This window comes from Triplophysa rosa, linkage group LG12, assembly GCF_024868665.1.
Source record: "Triplophysa rosa linkage group LG12, Trosa_1v2, whole genome shotgun sequence".
Lineage (NCBI taxonomy): Eukaryota > Metazoa > Chordata > Actinopteri > Cypriniformes > Nemacheilidae > Triplophysa > Triplophysa rosa.
The window spans coordinates 8725085-8743413 of record NC_079901.1 but is presented as its reverse complement, the minus strand read 5'-3'; the positions used below and the strand labels follow the sequence as shown (position 1 = coordinate 8743413).

General features: G+C 44.4%; 1 protein-coding gene across 4 annotated transcripts in view; it reads left to right on the top strand.

Moving 5' to 3' along the window:
* The first annotated feature begins 467 nt into the window (after window positions 1–467).
* The window catches only part of sphkap (SPHK1 interactor, AKAP domain containing), a 74873-nt gene continuing 57011 nt past the window's right edge, over window positions 468–18329 (top strand). For 2 of the 4 annotated variants that reach the window (XM_057347369.1, XM_057347370.1), the window contains exon 1: window positions 14456–14535. In XM_057347369.1, coding sequence (XP_057203352.1) covers window positions 14492–14535 — 44 coding nt within the window. In that variant the 5' untranslated portion in view covers window positions 14456–14491. Of the gene's footprint in view, window positions 486–1837; window positions 1862–14447; window positions 14536–18329 lie in introns of those variants that run through there. The other 2 variants (XM_057347368.1, XM_057347372.1) reach the window with 2 other exon arrangements.

Here is an 18329-nt window from a genome sequence, read left to right as displayed (position 1 = left end):
TATTGAGTTTGATATATATAGACATTGATCACAATCAAGAAGATAAAATCACATACTTATTTTCTTTTCACGTGTCGGATCCAAAGAAAAAAGTTTGAAATGTGTACACAAACACAGAGACCCAACATCAAATATTTAATATGAGAGACACCAGGGGTGAGGCTGTAGATTTCCAGCGGATAATGAAACCGATACACAGACTCGCCAGAGGAATAGGAAATTTCAAATGTTTATCCTGAGCTGCGTGTTTTTCTGCGGTTCGAGGATAACAGCTGGAGGTCTCATGCCTCAGCTGTTAAAGTGTCCGATTGATTTCTGCGGCGGACGACTTTTCTCACTGAGATTTTTCTTCACCGCACATCTGAGGACGACGGTAGTGGGGGGAGAAAAACTGCGCTTTCAGGCGAGGCGATGCTGAAGTGCTTCTTTGAAGAAACAGAAAAATGAGCAATCGGTTGGAAGAAAGAACACGCAACGTCTGCTTTGTGTGTTTTTGGAGTAATTCTCTCTCTTTAAAGTGTATTCCAACATTCATCAAGTGTCTAAGATACATGTGTATTATTGGTCTTTGTATGTTGCCATGCTGTCATAAATAATAATCCATATCACTTTGAATCATCTACTCTGAGATGCACATTCTCATTTTTATCTGCAAACTGAACCCCTGCTGTCTGTGCTTTGAACATGGTAGCTCACATTATGTGGCTTGTTGAGGAAAGGTGTGTTATTACTTTTCTAAGTGATTGCGTTTTTAAGAAACAACCTAGCTCTGTACACTTAACATGTGCATAGCAATGTGGAAAAAGCCACGTTAGCAACCGCATAGCAACACCCTGGCAAACGTCCATGACATTCCAACATAGTGGCAGTGAGATTTGCACATGCAAGCAGCATTTAAACTTTTCTCAGAAAATGTAAAAATGAAGTTGATTTTATTAGTAGCCTATGTGGTATTGTTAGTATTAGGCACTCGTATGGTGGTTGTAGGCATGCAAGGGATAGTTCATCCAAAAATAAAATTCTGTCATCGTTTATTCACGCCCTTGTCGTTTTGACTTTTTACTCAGTGGAACTAAAAAGAAGATATTTTGTCTTAGTGGTTTTGTGTCCATACAATGGAAGTCAGTGGGTTCCAGTGTGGTTTGGTTACCAACATTCTTCAAAATATCTTCTTTTGTGTTCTGCAGAAGAACGAAAGTCATACAGGTTTGAAATGACAAGGGGGTGAATTTCTTATGAAAGAATTTTAACTACTATCACTAAATGAACAGAACCAGTGGTCTCATTGGTAGGTGTCATGTCATCTTTTTGCTCAAAACTTTATTTTGTCGCTGTCCTTCTGAAACCTTGTATGTCCAAATTCACTGTTTTTCAGGAAATGGAAAAAACACTACTGTAAAAACAAATTTGTTTACTTAATTGAATTGTGAGAACTCGTTGCCTTGATTCAATTAAGTAAGCTTAACTGAATTGTATTATGTCCATTTTAAATTTAACATACTAAAATAAAGTAATCCTTGGTTTTTCTGACTGAAATTTACTTTAACAAATTAAGTTCAAATTACTAAATAATGTGTTAAAGTTGACAAACATACTTTCAATACTTTGTATTGGTTAGATATTTGCAAAACCTAGTGACAAACATAAAAGGTGATCAATAATGATCATATATGACAATAAAATAAAAATCTCAAAATATGGTTGTACAAGGATTCAAAAGGACAGCAGCGATATGCTTGCTAAGCTGGACAATCAATAAAAATAATTCTTTCATATTTTGCATGACTTATTGGTGCATGTTATACTATTTCTTCACAATTATTTCTCTTGTTAGTAGTGTCTGGAGAGGGTGCCATTAAGAGTAAGTACTTTGACGCTATTAAAAGACATTACCTGACAATACATGCCATTTATCCACAGCCACTACAACATCTATTAAATAATTTATGGTAATACAAAGCAGCAGTTGGAGGGTGTTGGAACAGAGAAATAAACCCTGAAGTATTGATTAATTGTAGTTTTTCTTTAGTAGACAATTATGGGTGCATTTTGGCAACAAATCTAAAGATAAAGAAAATGGAACAATAACAAGTGTCCACAGCTGCACTCCCATGTGTGAATATACAGGAACTTCATGTAAAAATACACACACAGCTGTAAACGTTCAGCAAATGATTCCGAATCTCTGCTTTTTGGGGTCCTAAGCTCATTTTAGTAGATATATGAGTTCTGCATCCCCTCAAGTTCACACAGGTGTGGGGTTCTATAAAAAAGCTCTTTGTGTAAAGGTTGGGATAGTTCACCCAAAAATGAAAATTCTGTCATTTACTCACCCTCAAGTTGTTCCAAACCTGTATGAAATTCTTTGTTTGGTTGAACACAAAGGAAGATATTTGGATGAATGTTAGCAACTGACATTTCTGGGGCACCATTAAATACCATAGTAGAAAGAATTATTGTTTTTTTTTTTGTTCTGTTGAACACAAAAGAAGATTTTTTGTAGAGTTTAGGAAAACATCCATTTTAATGGTAGTAAATTGTGCCACAGAAATCTCAGTTGCTTACATTCATCCAAATATCTTTCTTTGTGTTCAACCAAAGAAATATATTTCTTTCATGACAACTCTCGGAATGTTTAGCATGGTAGTGTGCATGACATAAAATGTATTTGGTCTTGGCGGAATAGATCTAAGGAAACTTGCTACTGCCAATATATCCGCAACATGCTGCTGTGTGCATATAAGGAATGCTGCTGCTTCACATATAACATATGAATAACCCCCCATCAAAGCAGGAGACACAGAAATGATCAAATCAAGCCGTGGACAAGAACACCCCCAACAGATCTATCGCCAAGACATGTGTACCCAAAGCACTATGTGAACCGCATGTATTACTATCTATGTGTGCCTGGGCTTTCATGCCGACCGGCTAAATGCTAATGACCTATGGGTTATGTGTGCCTGGGCTTTCATGCCGACCGGCTTAACGCTAATGGCCTATGACTATGTGTGCCTTGGTTTACCTCGCCAACCGGCTTAACACTAGTAGCTTTTAACTATGTGAGCCTTGGCTACCAAGCCAACTGGCTTAACACTGATGCCTATGACTATGTGAACCTTGGCTTTCATGCCGACCGGCTTAATTCTAATAGACTAAGGCCCGGTTTCACAGACACGGCTTAGCTTAAGCTAGGACTATGTCTTAGTTGAATTAAGATATTTATGTCGCTTTTATGAAAATGCCTTAGAAGAATACATTACTGGTGAGCATCTTGAGACAAAACAATGGCACTGATATATTTTAAGATATTTCTGGGCAATTTATATTCTGTTAAGACAGGTCACACATTCCTTTTAGTCTGTGAAACCGGGCCTAAGTGCAATGTTATTTAACAATTATACGTTGCAGTCCAAAGATGAGACCCCAGCATCCACCCGAGCAATTTATCAAGATAAGGTCATTGATACTTATCTCGACCATTAAGTCAGTGAAACACATGCTTCTGCCATTGCACACACTTAGATACCATGTAATTACTGGCGGAGTATGGCGACCCCAGACGTAGTGGGGTGACTCTGTGCAACGCTGGTTGAGCGGCCAATTATGACCTGATTCCGGTAAAAGAATGAGTAATTGTAAAGATTCTTTACAAAGATGCATTTATTGACAGTCTTGATGACATCTGCACCACTTATCCTTGGCAATGATATCTGTATTACGATAGGTACAGTATAATGACGACCATGTATACTTAGACCATTGCACACTGACAGTAACAGAAGATATACAAATAACATTGACGATCAATCTGCGTCATTACGGAAAAGGCATGGTGTAGTTGGCAATAACGAGTTAAAATGTACACACGTGTGACACTGCACGAGCTAATGCTATTTAGCGTATTCTCTCGTGGCAATTTACGCCGCTATGCGCTCATCGCTCGCCAGTGGTAGCCACGAAGCTCAGAGGACATCAATACGTGTACTAGTTAACAACATATGCACGGATTTAGTTACGGGGAGGCATGAACGCATAATACGGGCATGTACAAGATGCAGAGATGAGCATTCATCAATTTGTCTTCCTGTGCAACACTTAATCAGTCCGTGTGGACGACAACTTGGTTCCTAGGACAGCTGTACACCAGTAAAATACAAACGACCGAGAGTTTATTAATTTAGCCTTTTCCATATAGTTACTTCGGCATGTTTGAGCGATAGCTCTAGCTACATGTTGCTCGTGCTGTAACAACGCATATGTGTAAAGTTGCTGCTGATAGCTTGATGTTAGCTCGAGCATGCAATGCAAGACTGCTAACATGAAAACGTATTGACTGTTACATGGTTAATCATTTTAAAATAAATTAGGCAGATCACACATTATGCACAGCTAGTAGTAAGGAGTAAAGATCGTTCACTTATCTTAGTCTGGTTGCTTTCTGAAACGCTACAACAATCACTAGCCGAGATTTAACCGTAGAGCAGCAAGCTCATTGGCTGCTGATATGGAGCGAACCAATCACTTCACCGTGTAGTAGTTATCATGTCGGATAGATTTAGACTTTTAGACTGCGCCGTCTAGAGTTTCATGGCAGAACTATTCATACAGGTTTGAAACAACGTGAGGTTGAGTAATTCATGACCGAATTTTCATTTTTTTTGTGAACTATCCCTTTCAATTTAATATTTTGTAGTCTCAGCCTCAGGCCGTTGGCTGAACTTCTGATGCATACGGAACACAAATTTGAAGTCGTCCTCTGATTGGTTGAATTCATGAAGTATGCAAGGTTTACGGCATAAACGTTGTTGTAAACTTTTGACAAGTTCATAAATGCACACCGGTCTGATACTTTGGGGACATTTTCACACTCCTAAACATGACGCAGCACAAAACAAAATGTGATTGGTTGCTTTACCTGTCAGTCATATGGCCTTTTAGGCGGTCCTTGGTTCCCAGACCTTCAGTATAAAGGTCTGGCTACACAAGACTACAGTAGATCGTCTCAGTTACGTTTGTAACCTCGGTTCCCTGATGGAGGGAACGAGACGTTGTGTCGAACCGACAGATGGGGTTCGTCCTTGAGAACCAATCACTTCCGACTTCTCTAGAAAGGGCCAATGAAAATTGGCAAATGAAATTTGCATGCCGGACTCCGCCCCCGGATATCCGGGTATAAAAGTGAGACGGCGTGCCTCATTCATTCACCTTAGTTCTGAGGAGCCTGAGACCTCTCACGACTGCTGCAGAGGACAGCACGTGTTGTGGCAAGAGCACACAACGTCTCGTTCCCTCCATCAGGGAACCGAGGTTACAAACGTAACCGAGACGTTCCCTTTCTGTCGGTCTCTCGACGTTGTGTTGAACCGACAGATGGGGTTCCAATGGAAAACGCCATAACACGGTGCCCTGTCACAATCTCAACGAAGCGACGGTGACAGGCCTGGGCGTGTCAGCCGTGAACGCTACCGCGAAATTGTAACCTACCAGTGGGTAGGTAGGGGGTCCCAGAGCTTTCTTGAAAGATGGGACGGCCCCTACCTTCGGCCTCACAGGCGGCGGCCTTGTTTCTCTAACAGCGAGAAGCCGCCCGGAACCGTAAGGCACTGGGTAAGCGCTACTTCCTCAAGTGGGGGATGCGCTACAGAGACCACTTCCTACCGCAGGGAGGAGAATAGTGGAGATACCAACATGGTCTCACCGATAGGGAAGAACTCATGGGAAGAAAGTGCGGCTGAAGAAACACCGCGAGGTGGAGGTCCACCCGGGGAGGTCATGGGTTACCAAGGTGGGAACCAGCATGAGGATACATCAGACGGAACCGCCCTGCTGGGGAGTTGCAACGTCTGGTAGCACTAGGTCCGGTTAGAGCTATGCTGCGAATAACTCAGGTGAAACCCGGCCTAAGGGGCAGGGCTGCTCTGCCCAGCCCGCCCCAGGGAGTGCTTGCTTAGTGATGGATGGAGTGCCTGTTCTTTGCCCAGTGGGGAAAGAATGGAGGCTGAATCGGTATACTGACCCACTCGAGAGAGGGGGAAAAAACCGAACAGGCGTACACCCTACCAGTTGCCGGTCTTGCCCGATGCCCGCAAGACTCAAGCTGACTAGTTTTACGCGGAGGCTGTAGGACCTCGTGAAGGTGATGGGTGTAGCCCAACCCGCAGCTCTGCAGATGTCTGCCAGAGAGGCGCCTCGCCAGTGCCCACGAGGAGCTGTACTCTGTGTGGAGAGAGCTCTCACCCAGTGGGCGTAGGCGATCTTAGGACAGGTATGCCATCGACGACGCCCATGATCCAGTGCGTCAATCTCTGTTTGAGACAGCCCTCCCTGCTGATCTCCAAAACAGACAAAGAGCTGCTCAGAGCTACTGTGGCTCTGCGTGCGGTCCAAGCAGAGGCGCAATGCGCGTACTGGACACAACACGGATGAGGTTGGGTCTTCCTCCCCGGTGGGGAGCGCCTGTAAGTTCACCACCTGGTGTCTCGGGGGAGTGGTGGGAACTTTGGGCACGTAGCCGGGCCGGGGTCTCAGGATAGCGTGAGAATAACCGGGCCCGAGTTCTAGGCAATCTGTGGACACGGAGAATGCTTGTAGGTCCGCTACCCTCTTGAGCGTCCTCCCGAGAGCCGTCTTCATCGTGAAGTGAGAAAGAGCGGCATCTCCGAGGGGCTCCAGGACCGCATCAAGGTCGTAAGAGGGTACGGAGCGCGGGTGATGTCCTTCCCGCGCCCCTAGGAACCAAATGATCAGGTTGTGCTGTCCTAGAGACTACCAGCAACTGGGTCGTGATGAGCGGCAACAGCGGCTACATACACGTTCAGTGTGGAAGGGGAGAGATTATTCTCGAGTCTCTGGAAGGACCGCACCCACTTGATCAAGCAACTCCGCGGGTCTTCTCTTCGAGAAGAGCACCAGGATGAGAAGAGGCACCACTATAGGCGTATAGTCACCTAGTGGCCAGGGCCCTAGCCTGAGTAGTGGTCTTAACCGCCGCAGGGGTTAGGCCACTCAGGATCTCCTCGTTCCGTCCAGGGGCCAGACATGGAGGTTCCAGAGGTCTAGCCCGTGATGCCATAACGTGCCCTTCCCCTGGGAAAGCAGGTCCTTCGTCAGGGGAATCGGCCAGGGGGGAGCTGTCGTCAAGAGCATTAGCTCCGAGAACCAAGTCCGGTTGGGCCAGTATGGCGCAACTAGTACACTTGATGCTCCTCTTCCCTGACCTTGCACAGGGTCTGTGCAGTGAGGCTCACTGGGGGAAGACGTACTTCCGCTTGTCCCACGGCCAGCTGTGCGCTAGAGCCTCCGTGCCGAGGCAGGGAGTACCTTAGCGGCAATGGGTGGTGTCCAGGGAGGCGAAGGGGTCTACCTGAGCCCGCCCTGACTGTCCCCAATGAGCTGGCTACGCGGGGGTGGAGTCGCCACTCTCCGCGAGGCGTCAACTGACGAGAGAGCGCATCGGCTGTCTGGTTCAGGTCGCCTGGGATATGTGTGGCTCGCAGGGATCTGCTCACCTGCGGACTCCACAGGAGGAGGCGTCGGGCGAGTCGTGTTAGCTGCCGTAAGCGAACGCCACCCTGGCGGTTAAATATGCTACGGCAGTTGTGCTGTCCGACCGGACCAGCACGTGCTTGTTCTGCACGAGAGGTTGTAACCCCTTCAGTGCGGGTAGCACATCCAACAACTCTAGGCAATTGATATGCCTGCGCAGGCGGGGGCCCGTCCATCGCCCTGACACTGCGTGCCCGTTGCACACGGCACCCCAACCCTGCAGGGAGGCGTCTGTCGACCCTGACGCGTCTCGCCTGCCCGAGAGGGACCCCCGTCCGTATAAAAGGTCATTGAAGACCAAGGGGTTAGGGTGCGTCGGCAGAAAAACATAATCACCATCCGCCTGCTGCCGGTGTGCCACGCTCTCCAGGGAACTCGACTCTGTAGCCAGTGTTGGAGCGGTCTCATGTGCATCAACCTGAGGGGTATCACCACCATCGAGGATGCCATGTACCCAGGAGCCTCCTCCCGCTGACTGCTTGAAAAATTCCAGGCAGTACAACACTGACTGAGCGCAACCGCGCTGAAATGTAGACAGAGTTGAGTTCCATACCAAAAAAGAGTATGCTCTGCACAGAGGAGAGCTTGCTCCCTTTCGGTTGACCTGTGGTCCCAATCGATCTAGGTGCCGGAGCACTAGGTCCCTGTGTGTACATAACAGATCTCACGAGTGTGTCAAATGAGCCAGTCGTCGAGATAGTTTAGTACCTGCACACCTCTCTCCCTGAGGGGAGTGAGGGCGGCTTCCACGATCTTCGTGAAGACTCGTGGGGACAGGGACAGACCGAAGGGGAGGACTCTGTACTAATATGCCTGACCCTCGAAAGCGAACCGTAGGAACGGGCGATGACGAGGGAGAAGAGACATGAGAGTAAGCGTCCTTCAGGTCGATTGCCATGAATCCATCTTGACATCTGACAGATGCCAGGATGCGCTTCTGCGTAAGCATCCTGAACGGCAGCTTGAGTAGGTGCCTGTTCAGGGTATGCAGATCTAGCGACCCCCGCTCTTTTGGAGACGATGAAGTACGGGCTGTAAAACCCATTGAACATCTCGGCTAGAGGGACGAGCACGATCGCTTCCTCACCAGAGGGGTGGCGACCTCGGCCCGAAGCATGGGGCATCCTTGCCTCTGCTGAGGTTAAGAGGATGCCCCGAAACTTGGGCGGTCGTCCGGGGAGTGGATCGCGTAGCCGAGACGGACCGTATTCCGTAGTCACCGTGACGGTTTGGGAAGCTCTAGACAGGCTCCTAGGGACCGACAGGGAGGCTAGGGGTACGCTCTGCTTCATCGACCTCCCAGGGGGTTGTTCGATGGCTGGCAGTACGGATCCCTCGCCATGGGGGGGGACCCCCGGGGAGGAGATCGGCTCTGCAGTTTTACCTGTCTGGCGAAGATGTAGCACAACGCACCATCGAATGAGAGTGCTTGGGCTGATGATTATCCTCGACATTGGGTCTCGCCGCAATGTCGAGTTGCCGAACACCGTCGTGCAGAGGGTGAGAGCGGCTGTGATAATACCCAGACGATATGTGGCACAAAGCACCGTCGATTGAGAGTGCTTAGGCTGCTGATTATCCTCGACATTGGGTCTTGCCGCAATGTCGAGTTGCCGAACACCGTCGTGTAGAGGGTGAGAGCGGCTGTGATAATACCCAGACGATATGAGGCACAAAGCACCGTCGATTGAGAGTGCTTAGGCTGCTGATTATCCTCGACATTGGGTCTCGTTGTGACGCAACGTCGAGTTGCCGAACACCGTCGTGTAGAGGGTGAGAGCGGCTGATATAAACGCCCAGAGAGGGAGAAAAACTTTAGAAAGGTATTCTCGAACTCCCTGGGGTCTTCCCATGAGGGCCGCATTGGCTTTCGCCGCGGCTGCTGATGGGGTGGTGGTCTCCTCTTCGATGTCTCGAAGAGGACCAGGGCTGCTGGGAAGCAGACGGTGCACGGGATCTCGGCGGCCAGAGGGCGGTTGAGTCGCGGCTGGGGAGGACATACGTGATATCCTCTATCTGCTTCCTAACTGTCGAACCCGACAGTATCACCAAACAGCCCCCCCTTTGCGAGATGGGTGCATCGAGAAAGCGGACTTTCTCAGAGTTACTCACCTGTGCAAGGTTCAGCCAGAGGTGTCTCTCCTGGACCATAAGTGTGGACATCGCCCGACCCAGGGCCCGCGCAATCACCTTGCTCGCCCGAGAGCGAGGTCGGTGAAGCCGCGGAGTTCCTGCATAAGCGCTGGGTCGGTCTTACCCTCGTGGAGCTCTCTCCGCGCATTGGCCTGCAGGAAGGCCATAGCATGGAGAGAAGGGGACAGCTTGGCCCGCAGCAGAGTAAGCTCTCGACACCTCAGATGCCGAAAAGCCTACGTGCTTTGGACGGGAGTTTAGGTCGAGCCCCGGGGGACACTCTAGCTGCCCCACCATCGAGGGAAGAAAGGGTGATGGAACTAGTTGACGTGTACGCGCCGAAGGGGGCGTTCCAGGTCGTACTAGGTTCCTCATGCACTTCCGGGGAAACACGGCACTGAGGGCGAGTGCGGCTTGGAGCCGCTCTCAAGCCCGAAGTACCGTGTATCCAGCCGCGAGCGTTGGGAGAGGCAGTGCGGTGCACCGCAACCCAAAGCCGGCGGCCCGGGAAAGCATGGCTGACATTTCGACACCCGCTTCTTCCTGATCTCGACCCCCCGAGGGAGGGAGCTTCAAGGAATCGTCGGAGTCTGATGCCAGTAAGTCACCCTCCGATGCTGCAACAGACACCTCATCATCACGTACCGTGTCCGATACGTAATTGAGGAATAAGACGGCGGACCGTCTTATGGGGAACGGTCAGACGAGCAAAGCGAGGTGCGAACGGTCCGCGAGCCAGTGGCTGACGGATTAGCGCTCACAGTAATCCTCATATCACCCTCGCTGCTCGCCGTAGCGGGCGGCAGGGCCGTAGTCCTGCCGTCACGGAACGGGAAGCAGACAAGGTGGTGGCTGAGTCCCGTGGGAACACAGCCACCCGTGACGCAACGTCTGAATCGTCAGCCGCCCGCAGTGCGGGCAGGACGTATCCACAATATCTGCCCCAGCGTACTGGAAGCAGATATCGTGTCCGTCCCCCTCCTCGATGAGTGTGTTGCACCCAAGAGAACAGCGGGACATGCCACGCTGGAGAAATTTGCTCTTTTAGAGAAAAAACTCGAACACTTCTGGAACCGCCGAGACGCCCAGGGGAAGTCGCTGCAGGAAGGGACCGTCCGCTGCACCACGTCGTAGAGCCGGCAGTCTTGTAGAGAAGTCTGTTGATCACGAGCGAAAGCTCCGAAGAACAAAAGGTGAATGAATTAGGCACGACGTCTCCCTTTTATACCCGGATATCCTGGGGCGGAGTCCGGCATGCAAATTTCATTCGCCAATTTTCATTGGCCTTTTCTAGAGAAGTCGGAAGCGATTGGTTCTCAAGGACGAACCCCATCTGTCGGTTCGACACAACGTCGAGAGACCGACAGAAAGGGAAATTTTGTTATCCAATGTGATGACATTCATACAATGTGTGACATGTTAACACACTGTAAACACGTGCAATATGTGTGCATATAAGAACGGTTTTGGGTCTGTAACTTGAATCTTGTTCATTTCATTTCTTTTTGCCCAGAAGTAAAAAAGTAAGAGGTAAACTTTTAAAGGACTTTTTTGTAAATGTGTAATAATGCAGAGTGCAGGTGAGATAAATTGTGTCGGTAATGCTGCGTGATGCCATTCAGCACTACGCCTTGGGCAGTCAGGAGGAGAAAGGGAGAAAAATATTATCATTACCTTTTCATTGCAAATTGTTTTAGCACATATATTGAAATAGACCCTGTGGAGAATAAAACTGCGCTGAATTGAATTAGATTTTTTGAACAAATGGGCCAGGTGTTGTGAGAGCTGAGACTTGTCGACGTTGTGTTGTGCACCTGTGAGTTGTGTTGGTTCTGTGCTACATTGGGCAGATTTTCCTGGTTATCTGTACTTCACTAGAGTGTGAACAGTAAAATCAATATTTCACTCGTCTTTCTGTCAGCTTAAGATGGATAGAGGCACTTTGGCCTGCACACACACACACACACACAAACCCAGCATGAAGTCACTGATCCAAGTTTAGCAGTGTAATGGATTACATGCCATGCCTTTATAACTGGCAGGGCTGGACTGGGACGTTAAATTGGCACTGGCATTTTTGACCAGCTTCGGTCCTCCACCATTTGTGTCAAAGGGGGGGGGGGGTTTGGGGTTGCGAGTGGTAGGTTGTGCTGCTGTCATTGCCTTTCCTGCATACATGTCCGATTCGCAATTGCATTCGCGTTCCGTGCATACGCGCCCGATTCACGCTTCTAATCCGTCCATCTCTCTGGCCCATGCGTCCGTTTCAGCCCGGTATGCCGATTACCAATCCAGCCCTGATAACTGGACTTTAATGAATGATGGATATTATCTCAATTTCCTCACTTTTCTACACCTGTCAATCATATTTCTTCTTTTTGCCCTTCTTTATTCCATTAAAAAACAATATTGGTGTAAAAGTGAATCAGGTGTTGAAAGGAGAGTAACACAATATATGAAAAGGTTCTGGATGTGAGACGCTATTTAGTGGTTGTGTATTATGAGGAGGCCATCGTGCTGCCTTAACCATTCTGTAATTACCCAGAATGCTTTGCATGCGGAGCATTTTAAACTAAGGGTAGTGAAAGGCATAATGGAAGGTGGTTTTGAATTGGTGGCTATTATTATACCAATGTGCTTACTGAACTGGTTTACAGGCACATTAAAGATGTGACAAAGAGCTTGTAAAGTGTTTTTTAGGTAGAGAATATTTGCTTTCTTTATGAGGTGATAAAGTGCACACCAGTTTTAGCACACACACAGTGTCTGAAGGTGTTTGTGAAGGTATGTGTGTGTTTTATGCAGATACTGTGATGAATTTATTCTCACCGTTCTGTAAAGCAGGAGATGAACACCTGTTATATGATGCCCAGGGAAACCACAGGGCTTCGCAAGAACCAAAGACACAGAATGCCATCTGTTTTGCATTTATTTTGATGGCCCTATAATAGCGAACACTGGTACCTATGTTGTGAGAAACACATTTCTGCAAGTAAATTTTGACCCCGTGGGACATTTCTTTTGGTCCCTATGACGGAAACAGTTTAAGTCCTCCTAATAATGTTGTTTTTTATGTCAAAATGCACAAAGAATGTTTATACAGTATAAACATGATTTTGTGAATGGAAAGTTTCTATAAACACGTGAACACAACATGTGTATGTTTGACCACAAAAACTTGCAGAAAATGAAATATTCCTATATTTATATTTGCTGCTCGATTGCTAACTGCCCTTAAAATGCATGAGTCATTTGTAGAAAGTGTTTATACATCTGAGCCATGGTTAAAAATGTTATCACTGCAATTAACAAAATATCAAAGTAAATGTCAGATTGATAGTACAAATGCACTTTTTAATGAAAACATTTGACAAAAATAGGTTTGTTAGATTTAACAATAAAGATTTTGTTTGAAATGACAATATGTTTTTGGTTGTCAAACTTAAGTAGAAAATGTCTAAATGTCAGTGATCTACAGCTGTGGTTACTCTGTTAAAGGGATAGTGCACCCCAAAATAAACATTCTGTCATCATTTACTCACCCTCAAGTGCATTCTTAAAAACAAAGCTGCTTCACGATGCCATAGAAGAACCTTTAACATCTTAAGAACATTTCTGTTTCACAATATGTTCTTTGTGGTGAAAAAGGTTCTTCAGTTTATAAAAAGGAAAGAAAGAGCTGGTTCTTTAGAGACTGAATGGTTCTTTGTGGAACCAAAAATGGTTATTCTATGGCATTTTAAGCACCTTTATTTTTAAGAGTGTTGTTCCAAACCTGTGTGTGAACAAAAAATGCATTTGCAAGAATATATGTAATCAATCAGGTTTTGTGTTGAACACAAGATATTTTAAAGAATGTTGGAAACTAAACAATTCTGGGGCACCATAGTAGATTTTTCCCTACTACGGAAGTCTATAGTGCCCCAGATCTGTTTGGTAACTCCAAATATCTTTCCTTTTGTTCAGCAGAACAACAGATTTGGAACAACTTGAGGGTGTGTAAATGATGAAAGAATATTTATTTTTGGTGGAGTATCCCTTTAAGACACCTGTGTGAACTTGTGGTAACCCTGACTTCATACAGTACACTGAAATAAACTTGGTATAAGCTGTATAAAAGTATTGTATTGTTAAACCATGGGTAAAGTGTTAAGATTGAGTCAGTTCTTTTTTGGTCGTGTAACACCAGTCCAAGTTTTAACCAAATTCCCAATTTAAACTAGAGGGGGACCATATTAATAATGAAATACAAGCCCCTAACCACAACAGTACACCTTAACATTACCCTCAAATCTTGTAATACACCAAAATCTGCAAAGTCAGATTCACACATTGTGGAATGAACAGTTTGACTCCATGTCCACAGAACAGTCATACAAACGCAACGTGCAAGATATCTTATATAAAAAAACACTCCAGTTTACTGATCACATTTTGTTTTCTGATATAAATTGTAATTGCGACATATTCCTTGAAACGGATTTTGGATATTGCAGTTTCATAATGAATTCTTGTCGTTATCAAGTTATGTACGCTAAATCCTTGAATTATTGATTAGGACACCACCATAAAATTGTCACCGGGTGTAATTATACAGACTGAAATGGCACATTTGAACATTACATACTCAGCACTACATTCCCATATGCCATCCGTGACCCTGAGAAGTGATCAAACGTTTTCACACCGAGCAATTTAATTCCTCATGATTTTTTTATTTTCAGTCTAGTATTGTGTATAATCTTGCTCTTTTCTCTTTCGGGCAGAATACACACCGTTGGGATTGGAAAAAGAAGTACACGTTGTAAATATGCTGGCGAACCTGCTCGCCGTCCTTCAAAACTTCACAGAGAGGTGAGTTTCTTTTTATTCACAACTAGATGTTGATGTTAAAGCCTATTTTTGTTTGTTCTGATGGTTTTTATTATCTAATAAGTATTTTTACTCTGAAGTGATCCTTTTAAACATGCACCTAATCCTTCTAATACTTTTTATGTATAATCATTCTGTTAAGCCCCTGTACATCTTTTATATTTATCAGGGCACAATAAGATGCCCGCTTTTAACAAACCTGCAGGAAAGGTGGATTATATTCCTCTTTGTCCTGTTATGAAGGGAGGTGGTAGTCCGGCGAGAAGTCTGCAGAGGATTAGTCCCACTGAGTCACTGTTATAATCGAGTGAATTATCATCTTAAGTGCTTCCCCGCCCCAGTGTTCCCTCAAACGTGTTCTCATTCAAGTGGAGATATTAGTGTATTCTAATGCCTGCTAAAAGGCTTTGGCTGTAAATAGCTATTTGTGTGCTAGATAAGTCTATCTGTTTATGGGTTATGTGCTGTTTTCTCCTTCATCTGGCTCTTGGATATTTGAATTTGTGAAATTAATCATTAAATCCTTGTTTGATCTGTCAGGATACTGCTTGCTTTGAATGCTGAAATTGAAGTAAGCTTCTTATTGATTGAAAATAAAAAATGAAGTGCTGGCCAGCGCAAAAAAAATTTTAATCGCATGACTTTTCTGTGATTAATTGCGATTAATCGCATTGTTAAGCGTAAAATTCAATAATGAATTCAAATGCAGTGTATTGTGCACTTTTATTTTAAAAGTACTGCTATATGAACAAAAGTGCAATAAGATTTGGTTTGCAAACACTTGAAGATTATGAAAAGATATCTTTATTGTGCTGCTGCCCCTTTAAGAGCGCGCTTTACAAACATATGGATCTAATATACTGTGATGTGTCCATTTGGTTTCCCGGCTGTTAACATTCATAAAACAGACTACTTTTACATGGACCCTTGCTAAAATGTGAATTTTTATGTAATTTTGTGTTTATTTGTCCGTTTCAGAGTAAAGCCCATTGCACACTGAGTCCGAAATTTGCGTCCGAAATTTCCGCATGTTAAAAAATAAATACGACCTCACGTTGTGTCAATCACATTTACACACTGCCTCCGATATTTTCGTCCGTCATGAAAAAATTCGGACCAGGTTCGATTTTCTGCGTTTTTCGCATCCGTCAAGCATTTTGAGTGGCCTTTTTTAACAATTCAGAGACACCGTACAAACGAGAGCCAAATATGAAAAAACGCATACGAAAATTTCGGACTTTATGTGCAAAGACCTTAAGAAGACATGAAAGAGATCTCAATTTCATAGTTTGCGCTCTGACTCTCTAGGCGCGCATGTTTAAACATGTTTTCTGCATTACCTCACAATGCATACAATACACGCAACACAATTCTTTTATGTTGCTGTTTTATATTCTGCAGACTATTGATTTCCTTCCGCTTTATCATTAATAGCATTAAATAAGCCTCTTACACCCGCGCATATTACGTATTTGTGGGACGATGGCACTAATAGATAAACGCATGGCTGAAGGAGGGAGACGAAATGGAGTGGTTTGTTCTATCAACTCTGCCGTTAGGAAGAGATTTAAAATGTATATATGAGTTGTTAGAATAGGACAATATCTGGGTGAGATACAACCGTTTAAAACTCTGGAATCTGAGAGCGCAAAAAAATCAAAATATTGAGAAAATTGCCTTTGAAGTTGTTAATCAGGGGCACTGTGGCAGACCATCCACTCACAAAAATGAAGTTTTTATATATTTAAGGTAGGAAATTTACAAAATATCTTCATGGAATATGATCTTTACTTAATATCCTAATGATTTTTGGCATAAAAGAAAAATCGATCATTTTGACCCACACAATGTATATTTGTCTTTTACTAAAAATGTTCCCGTGCTACTCAAGACTGGTTTTGTGATCCAGGGTCACTCATTGTTTGTCTGTACATTTCAGAGCCAGTGAGCAACAGACTTTCGAAATAAAATAATACTTAAAAAAACTGTGTTAATGCACGACAAAATAATTGTCGACGTTATTTAATTAATGCGCTAACGTGATAAAACGCGTTAACTTTCCCAGCCCTAAAAAAATCATAACCTTATCTTATTTGTTTTCCTCCACACCTGTAGGGGGCAGCACAGGTCTGTTGGTTTTCCTTAGGCTTTAATATAATAAAGTGCCACCACTCATCATGGTAATGGCATAATAGCCAAGGGGTGCAGATGTAGATGTGAGAATGGAAAGGCCAGCACTTCTGTGTGCTGCAGAGATACGCCATGGGGGGATGTGGTCGTAAAATCTGCACTGGCTGAGTGTGCACGAGTGTAGGAGTACAAGTTGTTTCTACACCATACACTCCACTGTGTGTGTGCACCAATGAATGGCTGCGATAAAATAGAGAGTATGATGCAAAATATTTTCGTGTACTTAAATAACATTAAAATGTCATTGTTCTTTCTTTAAACTTCATATTAATTCTCAATTTTCTGGGAAATATTTTACCTCAAAAAGTGTTATTTGTGTTGAGTCACCAATATGACATTTTCTTCAATGGAAAAACAATTTTAAATGCTTATTGTTAAAAATGTCTTTAAAATAAGTGCTAGAACAGGTTCTTCACAGAGATTCCATATGCTGCCCAGACACTGGTAGTTATAAGAAGGAAGTTACTGAACCATAGTTTACATTTTTCATCAGGCCTTTTGCCTCCTGTCTCCATTCGCACCTGCATTAGGACCTCTGAAGTGACGAAAGCTAGCCAACATTATGGCATTTAAAAACAAAGACAACTGTCAGATCTGTGTTTTTGTTGTGTGTCTGTTGTGGGTTTTGTGATGCAGTGTATGTTGCATTAGGGTATAGAGACAGAGCGCAACGCCTCATATTCTGAAAACCACGCCCACCGGGGGAAAACAATCCAACCCTTTCCATTGACTTTGTATTGGGGGAAGCTGCCTCCTTGTCATTTCTGACTTAGGCTATAACAAAAAAACAGAATAATGTTTAAAAACTGCTATATGACAAGACGTAGGGTAAACAAGCTAAAAAAACCAGAACTACTTTTTTATAAGCTGTCTACCCCCAGAACCAAGCGTTTAAGGACACAAAAGTGGAGCACAACGTGTCATGATTCTTTTTTATGCTCTATGTGCGTGAGTGAATGGATGCATATTTCATATCGCTATTATTGTTTTTATATCTTATTTTATATATTATATTTGTATAATTTTAAATGTACTCTCTGCTATAATTCAATCTTAGTATTGTTAAGCAGAAAAAGTAAATAAACTTCAAACTTCAAAACCACAGTAGCTAATATTAGCACTCGCAAACATAGCGTTACTTCATAGCTTTCTGCTTTATCCACATTCTTACAAGCTTAGAGCTTAGTTTACAGAAATATAATATATAAAACTGATATTTGGACATTTGACTTACCAGTAACAAAATGTTAACTGCACACGTATCGTTACATACACTGCATACTAGGGCTGTGTATTGGCAAGTGCCTCCCGATATGATACATATCACGATAGATGGGTTTTGATACGATACACATTTGCGATATATTGCAATACTTTAAATAGAAAATGTAAAAAATAGAGCTAGAAATACAACATGCTATGCACCATCGGGGGTTTTCTGTATGGATAAGTGTAAAAACATCCCTTACCTCTGCAGAGTGGCCATGATGTGCGATGCATGGACCTTTAGATCAGAGGTTTGGGTTCTCAAACTGTGGATTGCGCCCCTCAAGTGGGTAGCACAGGGGAATAAGGTGGCTCACGCA